At 43.2% G+C, this 12,339-nt stretch overlaps 1 protein-coding gene across 4 annotated transcripts in view; it reads right to left on the reverse strand.

The window, feature by feature from the left end:
* Positions 1-12,339, reverse strand: part of LIMA1 (LIM domain and actin binding 1) — a 70,211-nt gene that overhangs the window by 2,703 nt on the left and 55,169 nt on the right. For all 4 annotated transcript variants that reach the window (XM_066614578.1, XM_066614576.1, XM_066614577.1 and 1 more), the window contains 3 exons: positions 8,513-8,561; positions 4,724-4,830; positions 1,385-1,518 (listed from right to left, as the gene is read on the reverse strand). In XM_066614578.1, coding sequence (XP_066470675.1) covers positions 1,385-1,518; positions 4,724-4,830; positions 8,513-8,561 — 290 coding nt within the window. The remainder of the gene's footprint in view (positions 1-1,384; positions 1,519-4,723; positions 4,831-8,512; positions 8,562-12,339) is intronic.

Here is a 12,339-nt window from a genome sequence, read left to right on the forward strand (position 1 = left end):
CATTAGCACATCTAATAACCCAACAAGACAAGATTAATAACCACACAGAGTATTTGGGCTAATGTGCAATATAGGGCAACTGCAGGGCCAGGTTGTAAGAAAATCAATTCCTGAATGGCAAGACCTGCAGTGGCCTACTTTCCTAAACTGGGGAAAACAAAAGAAATTGTATAAGCCTAGTCGCATTAATCGCATAGGAGTTCAAACAGGAAAATTTCACCAGTTATACAAAAGCAACTATTTCTTTTTTTAAATATATTAAACTCAAGGAAGGTGCAGTGTCCTGGTGGCATGTTCTGTCACATGATATTAAATTTGACAATTCAAAGAACTTTTAAGTGATTCATTCCCATTTCAAAGATGAGATGATAAACACTAATGAAGAAATTTATACAACCACCACAAAGTGGATTTTGCATTCATAACAGTATTATTCCAGTATTTTGAAGGTAGGACTCTTTACAACTATACTGTCCACATCAAACAGACAAACTGCAGCGATAATACCGATAGGATGATGGTCAGTTTTCTACATTTCCACTCTACCAATGCCAGAGGTTACGGATGAAACAACCACCACCACCCCTAGACATGAAGACCATTTGGAAGATCCTCTGAGTGTACACTCATTCTTTTTTTGTCTATGATAAACAAGTTTTTGTATGTTTTCAAAAACCTGTTAGATCAGAAGAGACAATGTTGAAGCCTCTCTCAAACCACTTTCAACTCTAAAAAAGTACTGTCCGCCTCTAGAGAAGAGTCTGACTTCAGAAAAAATGAAACCCTACTATGCAAAGGGGCATCTGGGCTACCTTCCATTAGAGATTTGAACAGGGAGTGGTGGAGATTAATCCTTAGTATTAGTTGTGCAGAGACCTATCCCTGCTGTCACTTGACCACTGAAATAAGCAGCCTTTTTCTCCAAAAGGCAATGCAGATATTACCATGATGTGAATATTGCACAATGGTAGGCAAGCTGCCTTGTAGCAAGATAGGTAATTGCTGCCGAGATTGCCATGACAGTCTCCACTCCATTTTCCTCATCATTTTCCTTGGACTACTAGTCTATTAGCCATAATACCTATCCCTGAATCAGTCTAATCCTTTTTTAAAGTCATATAGACTGGGGTCAGTATCACATCTTATATCAATGAATTCCATAAGCTAATTATGCAGTGTATAAATAGTCCTTTCCCACCATTCCTAAAGATTCCCACAGCAGCTTATTACTAATTTGTTAGTAATAAGGCATATGCAGCTGCATCCAATGTAGTACACATTGATCAGCCAAGAACATTCCCAGTTGACTTTTTGCAATGCATTGTAGCATAACAGAACATGTCTTCCACAGCGACCTACTTTCATTGACCTGTATCAGACTTACGTTAGTTTGCTATTGCAGTAAGAACAGCGGAAGCAGCTGATATGGTACACTTGCTGGTTGGCAAACAGACGTTCCATTGAGTATACTGTCTTCTTGCATGCAACACATGTTTCCTTGGGTGGCAGCTGGAACTTCTAATTAAAGAAGAGTGGGTTAGTGGGATCCCTGCAAGACTGATGCACTTTCCGAACATTTTTCTTTCAGTGGCCCTGAAGGTCAATCCCAAGATAAACCTCCCTCTAAAGCTAATACACATTAGATTCTTTAAGTTGGGAGGAACAATCCTACTAATCCTTCCCAGCTAAGCTAGACTGGCGAAAACAATGAAGATAGTTAACAAAATCCCAACGAACCCACCAAAAGTAGCTCATATTCTCTGCTCAAAAATTCTTAGAGGTAGCCCAAAACTAACAAGTAATTAGGAAACAGGAAAAAGGCAACAGTTTAGATATCTCTATGCAGTGGCACCAACCCAATGTGTATCCTTTTTCAGTTTCTCTATAGAAAGCCAGTAGACATGGTGGAAAATGAAAGAAGCAAGATCAGCAAAAGCACTCCAAAGTCTAAAGTAAAGAGATTTAGGGCCCAATCCTATCCAACTTTCTAGTACTGGTGCAGCTGCAATGCAGCCCTATTGCAGTACGCAGCTGACACCACAGCTCCAGAGACTCAAGGTCAGGCAGATACTCCCGGTAAATAACGAGGCACAGACACGGCAGTGCTCCACCACCAGATGTCCTTTACTTGGAGATATACACAATATTTACAGTGCAAAGGCAGCTCAGCAAGCAAACAGCAAAGATAGCACTTTTCTTAACACTCAGATCACCAACGTAGCTTCCCGCAGACACTCCACATAACATCTCCCACAAAGCAGCTTGCACACGCTGCAATATATATTGGTACTGGCCAATGAGAGGCGGGCTACGATCTGGTGACTGCATGACTCATTGTCTGGTGACATGGTATTGCATCATCCCTGCTATGCCCTGTTGCATCAGCCAATCCCATGATGCACCTGGGCTACACTACAAGTATGCAGACCAAGACATCAGGGCCTAGCCTTGCTCTATCCAGCCTGCAAATTCACTATAGGCCTGGGGCATATATCATAACAAGCCCCAAGGTATGGGAACAAACATTCCCTTACCTTCAGGATGCCATGGCATCCAGTTCAGGATAGAGGCCAGAATCAGCTCAGCCAGAGACAAGGGGAAACTTTCTCTTACCTCTGGGTAAGGTGCCCTGGGCCCTACGTGTCTTCTTGGACCTACACCACCTCAGGAGGTGGTGCAAGTCTGAGGACAGCACAGCAGCTTCAAGCTGCTCCAAACTCTCCAGGAACAAGGATTGGGATCCAGATCCCACTGCTGGATCCCAGCCCTGTCTCCCGCTCCCCACCCGCCCATCGCCCACCAAGGTACGCCTCCCTCCTGCCTCCTCTCCACCCACCCCAGAGCCTTGCATTGGCCCAGCTAGACCAACGCAACGCTCGCAGCACAAGGCACCACAGAGGTTGGATTCAACCTCCATGTGCCAGCGCACCTCTGTGCATTGGCACGTCTCACTTGTGAGGAGGCACAAATGTTCTTTATGGCACTTTGCAACCCTCCTGGGCTGGCGCAAGGGACTTGTGCTGACCCAAGTGCAGCTTAGGATTGCGCTGTACGTTTTCTTCACCACCCCCAATCTGTGCTTCAGATGGGCAGTCCCTTTATTAAATGCCACATTGACACTTATACAGTACATTCATCAGCTTAAAGAAATGTCCCAAGGATCATGATGGAGAAGGTTTCTTGCTGACATCTCAGGGGGCCAGTCAGTCAGCAGAATTCACAGATGACTTCTGCTTCCTCCTCCAGCAAGATTCCTCCTCCAACTTGCCCACACTTCAAAGATACATGTGGAATGAAAATGAAGGTGCTTCCAGAAAGCTTTAATCCCTTGAGAGCAGCAAGAGCCATCTTCACCCCAACACAAAATGCAAGCCTGAGGATTCAAACAAGCATGAGAAGGTGGGAGAGGAGGCAAGGGTAAGGCTGCTCACAGTCCAATAAACAAGTCTGATGAACCAAACTGTCACAGCTTTTATTACATGTTCTACCTTCAAGCCAGGAGTTAAATCCTTGCTTTTTTAAAAGAGCTACTTCTGTTGAAAGAGCTTCAAAGTATAGACCTGATGTTCTAAAGGTGACAGATGAGTTACCTAATCCCATAAATTAAATCTTTTAAGTATACAGTATGCTTGGCAACCAGACTGTGTGCCCCAGGCAAAATAAAAAAGAGCTAATGGCAGCTATACAATTAATAGATTTATTGTGGATGGATGACATGCCTTAGGCATCTAAGATGGCCTAGGCAACAAACACTGCCACCTGAACCAGTACTGTTTCTTCCAACAGATAAACTGTTTTGGTGATGGCATCTTTTTTTCCTCTCTCTCTCTCTGCCTCCCCCCGCCCCCCTCCCCCCGGGAAGAACAGCTAGCTATGATCTTGAAAGCCCATGTCCTGTGGATAAACAGTGACATCTCAACAGAATATAGGAAGCTTAGAAGACAGACCCACTCTAATGACAGAAAGAGCCGACACACGAAACTTGCTTGGCTATTGAAAACTGGTTTTCCTAACCCCATCTGGGCTCCAGACACTTATGATGCACGATATTAACATTTGCAGCAGCAACACACAGCCCCCACCCACATTACATCTATGCAAAGGGTTTGGGGATATGAGAGAAAGCTTTCTTTCCAAGCATACTATGAATAGCATCTACAATAAGAAGGGTGAAGACCAATTAATAAAAAAGAAGGAAAACAGGCAAGAAAGCAAAGAGTTGAGCTCACATTAAGAGGGAGGCAGGAGTAGAGATTAGGAACCAGGAGCAGGAAGCAGAAGCTGGAAGAGACAAATAGCTATTTGTAACATGTACTGGTGCACCAAGAAGTTCCTAGGATGAAAGCCATATTCCTGTTCTACCTAATAACTTATTAGTAATAAGTCTGCTGACAATTAGGGTACATATAACAGACTTCCTCTAATTCTATGACATATAGCCTTATCTACAAAGTAGAAACTCTGTACAGTCAGAAGAGAAAAACAAGGTTTTATATTTTAAAAAAATATTTTTTTGAATAAAAAACATTCAAAAGGAAAACAAGGTTTAATGGATTGCTCAAAAGGTATATAGTAAGTTAGTGCCACAGTTAACAGCAAACACCAACTATGATGGAAGCTACAGGAGCTATAAAGATGCCACTGTAGCTCCTTATGCCAATGACTATTTAGCGTTAGCTTTGCTTCTGTATTGTACAAGCTAAGAAAAAAGGGTATACTGTACCTTTACAGCTTTGGGTGGAGAAGAATCTGTCTGACTAGATGCCTTCGAATCAGGACTATGTTTGGCAGACCTTGAGACTTCCACTTCTTTCTGGAAGCTTAATCCATCTAGAATGGCAGAAGACATGTGATTAGCATCCCTCATTTAAAACTCAAGAGGCTGTAAGTTCATATGCTGGACTGAAGAGCCTGCAACTAAATTAGCGAACATGGCGCAAGATATTACATCTCATTAGAGAATGGAAAAACAAAAATACAAGCATCACAAAAACAGTAGTATTAGCTACTTCAGATATAGTACTTTTTCACAAGTGATACACCTTTAGATAACTAAGAACAGGATTTCAAACATCTCATCAGATAGCCATTGGGTCAAAGGGAACACGTGCCCACATGAAGTATCCCTGGGGGACTTTTATGGCTGCAAAAAATGGCAGGAATTGTCTAGTTAAAAAAGTAACATAGCAACAATTAGAGATGGAAAATTTCCGGAAATTCTGAAGCTCAGAAAAAACCCAGGTTTTTTTCCACTTTTTTCTGGAAAAAAAGGAAATTTTTGGAAAAATTGAAAAAATGCTACATTAGCACTTTGTTTTCTTTTCCAGATTGAAAGTCATTCTGTTACTTTTGGAACATAAAAATATGACTATGGACAATCTGACTTGGCATAAAATTATCACAACTAGCATATTAAAAATACAGTGTATCCAAACAATTATTACAACAGAATTTACTTTTTAATAATACTTATTTGTAACTGTAACAAATGGAGCAACAATCTCCTGAACTGTTTACTAGTTTATATGGAACAGACAAAAAACCTCCACAAATCAATTTTTAAAAATCCAGAAGTAACAATTATTCATATTTCCTCTCCACAATATTAAATAAAAATTTAAAAACCCATTCTCATAAAAAGAATTCAAGAGGGGGGAAATGTATAGTAGAGAGTGGGACTAAGTTTCAATGAAAGGGCATGACATTTATTCAGAATCATTTTCTGAGGTGTAATTAGCAGTATCGGTCTCAGAGCCCAATCCTGGGCTTGGTGCTGTGGTTTCGTGCCGCTAGACTGGTGCTGGGTCAGTGCGAGGCGGGTGCCGAGCCTTCACCGCTCAGCAGTCTCACGGACTGCCAAGCTGCGGCACGGTAAGCAGGGGCAGGGAAGGGGGTGGGGAGGAGGCATTCCGGGGACGGGGGAGGCCGGCGGAGGTGGAGAGAGGGCAGGGGCAAGGCGTGATGGGGAGGTGGGAGGCATGCTGGGGGGAGGGAGCAGGGAGGTGGGTCCATGGAGTTCCACTCCACCGGATCCTATCTGTTCGTGGAGGGCTTGGCGCCCTACATAAATGGCTTTACCTTACTGCCAACCTTTTGGTTGGCAGTAAAGTGAGTAGTCCCATTGCAGGGCTGCTTCCCTTACCCGAGGCACCGCCTGCAGTAGCCCAAGGTGCGCAGGATCTAGCAGCAGCCGTTCTCGGTGCTGCCGAAGCTGGGCACCCCGGGCAGCTCAGGATTGTGCTGCCAGTCTCTGCTTCTGCAGCTACTCTGTTGTACCTGTCATTATCACAGTTATTATGGACTTCTAAAAACTGAAGGTTTGCCCGGATTGAAACAAGCTTCTCTACCCTTTCACATGTCAGTTTATTTCTTGATTTAGTGTGAGTGTTTCCAAACATAGACCAGATTCTTTGACATGCTGCAGAAGATGGAAGAATCTGAAGAAGGTGAGAAGCAAGAGGAGTCAGAGGCTGTGTTGTGCAAAGACCTTGCCACCAGGTTGCAGGAGGAATACGTTTGCATTCCTGGACCAAATCCCTGAAGATATTCTATATTCTGCAACATTTGAAAGTACCTTCCCAACATCAAGTCCTAAAGGTGACTTGCTTGTCAACAGTGCACTGAAATCAGAATAATCTGATACAGTACAACTGGGAAAATGCCTTGTGAGATCCATCAGCATATACTCATTAGATTCCAGTTTCAAGACATATGGTACTGTGGTACATATGGACGTTGGTACTTCTCTCTCATATTGCTAAAATACAGTCAGTTCTTTTTATACACAAACTATCTGTGAATTTGCTTATCTGCAAGGGGCAGAATTGCCACCTTCTCTCATTATCCACGCCTCTGTTATTATCTGCTATGCAGAGATCTACATAGATCTTGGTTGCCGGGACCTTGCAGGGACCTTCGGAACCACACCTGCGACTAGCACTGACCCCTTTAAAATGGCCAGTGGAAGCTGCTGCCAGTCATTTTAAAGGGGTCTGTGCTGGTTGCAGGTGCCATTCTGAAGGTCCCTGCAGCATTCAGATATCTTTAGGCACTTCCTGCTGCACTCTGCTGGCTTCCTGAGCATCTCTGCTGAATTCTTCTGATGGCAAGTAAAGTACCCCTTCCCCCCCCCCCGGGTCCCCTGTGCACCTAACCCCATTGATCCCATAGGGGACTTTTTGGGCAGGGGAGGACAGACCAGGAGGTAGATGGGGCCCAGGATAGGCTATGGCAGCACAGGCCGGATCCTAACTTCCTTCCCAACCTGTGTTACACAGGCCACTTAGATCTGTGCCTGCAAAATTGCAGTTTACTCTTTACTCTTGCTCTCTTCTATGTTCTCTAAAAGTGAAATCAATTTGATGCGATAGGTGTAAAAGGTTTGGTAAAAGATCGGTATCCAAGGTCACACCTTTAAATCCTGCTAACCAAGATGGTCTAACCAACTTGCTACCACAATCTCCCCCCAAAAAACCTGGAAAGAAACACACAGCCATTTATCTCACTCCTTCATGAACAATCTCTTTCAACAGAACAGGAACTGTCGGTCATGCTGGAAGCTCCCAGTGTGTCCCAAACTTCCTGTTTTTTTAAAGAGACTGCAAGAAAGCTGTAAGGAGTGGGTAGAGAAACAGATTGCCACTGCCAACACAGTTTCTTTCAGGGGTGGCAAAGATACTCCAGAGAAATACAAAAAGGAGAGCCCTTCGTATTCTCCAGTGGGGGGTCAGCAGAGCTGACCCAAATCTGTCCTGCTTGCCGAAAGGCTAAGGCCAGACTGGGGGGGTCTAGGCAGCCCCTCAGGAAGTTCTGAACTCTGGCCTGCCCACCTGAGAGGGAGGAGCTACCCAACTGGAAGACTAACCCGAACATGGAGATCCCACTGGAGAACCAAGTATTTATTTCTGCCATCATCTGCTTAATGACATGACTTCCTGCTCAATGCCATCACTTCTGATCCTCAGTTGGTGCCAGAAATGCTATTGTGAAACAGGTTTGACATCCCTGATCTAGATCATGGGTTAACTCATGTTCCATTTATGTTAACTCAGATTGAAAGACAGCATAAAAGGAATATATCTGTATTAATCTTCATTTCTTACAATTCTTATAGTTCTTTTCCAAGATCATATTAGTCTCACAAGTTCTACAGTTCATCTAATTTCTTTTCCACATACAGAGACTCTCACCCATGCTATCCTGCAGCACCTAACCTCCCAACCACCACACCCTTCTGCAGAACAGCAGAAGTTCTACCACCCAGTTTCCCATATGGCTGGAAGGATGCATGCACACTAGAAGTACAAAGAAAAGTCATTAGAAAAACACACAGAAATGCTTTTGACAGCATACCTCTGATTAATTAGGAGGCCTGATGCTGCCTCCACAACCTGTAGTTTCAGAAGTCAGAATAGCTATTTACCTGAACTCAGTAACCAAGGAAAATAGGCACCAACACTAATCAACATGTATGCATCTATTCCTTCTTTAGTAGGAAAAAAAAAAAACTTACTGGTATTGTCTTCACAGAAATCAGAGTTCAGACCATCACTTATGGAAACCTGCAGGAAAAATTATATGCCGTCAGCCTCTTGCTACACAGCTACCCAGAGATCTGGACCTGTCTGCTTAAACACACCATTTCTGTGCAAGCTGTAGATGGGGCTTTTTGTTTAAGACAATCACGCAGATAAGCAACAGACTGATACCTTGTGTAAAAGCAAAGCAGAATGTGATCAGATGCCAAGAAGGCCACATTCAAGTTATAGCCCCCTGTTCTTATAAGCCTTTGGGTTGTACTCTTCTATTGTCAATTCAAGACAACACACAGAACCCTTCTTCCCTAAAGCTTCTCACTGTCATAGAATATGAACTACCATAGTTATCTGGTTCAAGTGTTTTGCCACTGCCAAGTCATCTCAGTGCCATCACTGCTGGATCCAAGTCTGATTCTAGAAAGTTTATTAACCAATCCAAATCACATCTAACTCTCAGAGCAGCTCTCCAAACAATAAATTGTTTAGATGATAGCCTGCAGCACTAAATTATGTAGATCAGGGGTGTTCAAACCCTGGCCCGGGGGCCACTTGTGGCCCTCAAGGACTCCCAAGCCAGCCTGCAGGGAGCCTTCAGTTTCCAATGAGACTCCGGCCTTCCAGAGACTTGCTGGAGCCTGTGTTGGCCCAGCGCAACTGCTCTCAGCATGAGGGCGACTGTTCAACCTCTCACGTGATCTGTGGGACAAGGGTTCCCTCACTGCTTGTTTCATATCTGTGATGTAGCAGTTGCAGTGAAGAAAAGGCTGGCCTTGCTTTGTGCAAGGCCTTTTATAGGCCTTGAGCTACTGCAAGACCTTCATTCATACAAGTTCCATCTCTAACATATTCACTCATGTAAATTTATTCACCCCCCCCCCCCACAGTGAGAGAGATTATGTGGCGCTCCTGCCAAAATGTTTGGACACCCCTGATCTAGATGGAGGCCATTGTGCCAGTGGTAACAGGCAACAAGCTTCCAAGAAGATACTACATAAAAAGATGCTTCTGAGAACTTGCTGTATTCCAAAGATAGGACTCTTGACCTATAGCTAAAATCTGAATGCCGGACTAATTTCTCCCCTTAAGCAACCTGAGATTCCTTGCTTGTTCCTGGTAATCTTAGTCTCCAAATCTTTAGGACCCATGTTTCACTCATGCTTACAATGCGGGGTCATTTTATTTAATTCAGTTGTGAAGCTTTAAAAAAATGCTGGAGATGCCATTTTACCCACCAAGAATTATTTAAAAATGTGAATGTTGCTGACCTCGAAAGTTTAACACCAGCATGGGTTGTTACATTTGCCTCAACTACTATGTCACTAAAGTAAGAAAAATGCATATCTACAAACTTTTGAGACACACTGAACTAATATATGATATGATGACTCCCAATTATTACAATTATCTAGTCCAGAAACACTGGAATAAGGCTGCCTCTTCCACCCTTGCATTTTAAGTCAACTAATTAGAACTGCTCTCAAGTTCTGAACAGACCCACTCACGCCCCTTTCCCCTCCTGCACTGAAAAATTATCTGCTATGGATGAAAGCGGGAGGGGGGGGGAGGAGATTCCCAACCTGTAGGACATTCCAACAAGTTTAAAGCTGGTATGTTAGAAGAATTATAAATACATTCCCAGGACAAAGTGGCCTAAAAAACTAAAAATAAAACCTGTATTTGAATATTGGCTGGAGTTTTAAAATGGAAATTTGAGGTAACAAAGGCGTCGAACATCGACTTGGGGGTTAACTGGCATCAGAGATGCCAGCCCTCAGATGGCTACCCTGCATTCAGTTCTTTGGCAATGGGCAGTATCCACTTGCTTTAATCACCTTCCATCAAACAACCTCCACAAGGAGAACTCACACAACCGACTATGTGTTAACCATTTGAAAACTTATTAAGCAACTATTCCAATTAGATGGAGAGTTGTTCACCTTTAGCTTCTGGTCACACAGCAGTCCCAGCAGTTACCATACCACCAAGGTACTTCAGAAGTTCAGTGAAGCAGGTATGCATGCTTACTAGACAGGCTACAGATCACTGTTTTTCCCCATTGTTAACAGTGGGTTTATTGTCCCCCCAAAAAGTGTACTAGGTTGCTGTTCCTAACATTGCTATGGTTATTTCTTGATTTGCATTATTGAAATTTTGTTTTATTGTATCTTGTATATTTATTTTTTCCCCACACATGAAAGTTTCCTAATCAGGAGGAAGTGCCAGCTCTAGGGCAAAGTCTCTTTCATTCAGAAAATACAATAGATACCAGATACCCATTCAGTTGAGAAAGGTCTACATGGAGACCTGAGCCTTCAATGGACTGAGCCCCTTTGCCAGCCTCCACTCAGCAATATAGCCAACCTTTATAGACAGTTCCTTTTAAGTGTAGGTTCATATACAGGGCAATTATAAGTAAGGTGTGCCAGATTCAGAACACCAAGTGCTATTTTCCCCTGTGGTGTCTGTTCTATTAAATAAAATACAGCTTAAGACTGGTTCACGCTAAGGAACTAATACACCATAATAAGCTTAACAGCAGCATCTTGCCAATTTACAGTAACAATTGGAAGCCCCATTCCAAATGACTGAACTGTGTGAATTAGTAACCAAGCACATTAAGCTGGGATAACACTGGTCATTTGAGGAACAGGTAATTGCAAGCATTCCACAACACATTCTACAGCATCCATGAAATCAGGTGGAAAAGGTACTTGGGTATCCCAAGGCCTCACTGTGACAAGAGGTGTGCGGTGGGAGCAGTGCTTTCTGTGCATCCTTCATTTGCATGCAAATTCACTCCTTGTTAGGCTTAGGAGATGTTTTGGCCCACCCCCTGTTATCCAGCCTGGATAGCTGGTGTACACATTTTGGGAGACAAGAGCTGACACTCTCCCCCACCCCCTACCCATCCTTGCCTCCCATTTGGGTTTCTTGCACATGCTCCTCATGCTCATCAAGCAAGCGCTTAGTCACCATAGGGAGAAAAGCCACAAGAATGCCTATAAACTTTATAGTTCTTCACTCTTTCAAATCAGCAGGAAGAGGCCTTTTATTCAAACCATTCATTTAGCTGTAGAAAAGGGAACAAAGAAGGAAATTGCTTTTGAGTGCCATGTGTTTGGTTTTAATGAGCTCACCTTTTATTGGTGAAGGAGCTTCCAACAAACTAAGAAGTTACCAGCTGAGGTTTCAGAACAGTCACTTGGGAGTGCAGCAATTTGCACAAGGAGGACTAGGAAGTTACTGATAGCTCTCCAGAAGTCAGGCTATCACATATGGATAACTCCAAAGTTATGAGCATTTGATTCTTTACACGTGTACCTCCCTTCCATAATTCCCCAAATAAATCAAAGGCGCACAAGAATTGAGCATCATCATTGAAAGTTAAGGTAACATTCACACCGGTTCACTTGTCAAATGATATAGGAAACAGACAAAATCAAAGGACAGGGAAGGACTGACTGCAGATCTAGGGAGCTCCTAAATTCACTATGAGAAGCTCTGCTGTTTTCAAGGGAATTTAAATTTTCAAAGAGTGAGAGTAGAGTTTAAACATACCTCAACTGATTAAATGAAAGGGGACAATGTGGTACTGGGAACCCCCAGGAACGTGACAGTGGGGAAGGGGGAACATGGAAATGAGTTATGCAGATACATAAGAGCACAGGCTGTAATCCTGAGCAGTTAAGACTGCTTTAACCCATTTCTGCCCAGCCCACAGGTGTACACATTTGATCCCTGTTGCATATATGCAATGTTGGGCAGAAATGGTTTAAAAATCCCATTCACTTCAATTTTAGCA

Source organism: Tiliqua scincoides, chromosome 2 (genome assembly GCF_035046505.1).
Source record: "Tiliqua scincoides isolate rTilSci1 chromosome 2, rTilSci1.hap2, whole genome shotgun sequence".
Taxonomy (NCBI): Eukaryota; Metazoa; Chordata; class Lepidosauria; order Squamata; family Scincidae; genus Tiliqua; species Tiliqua scincoides.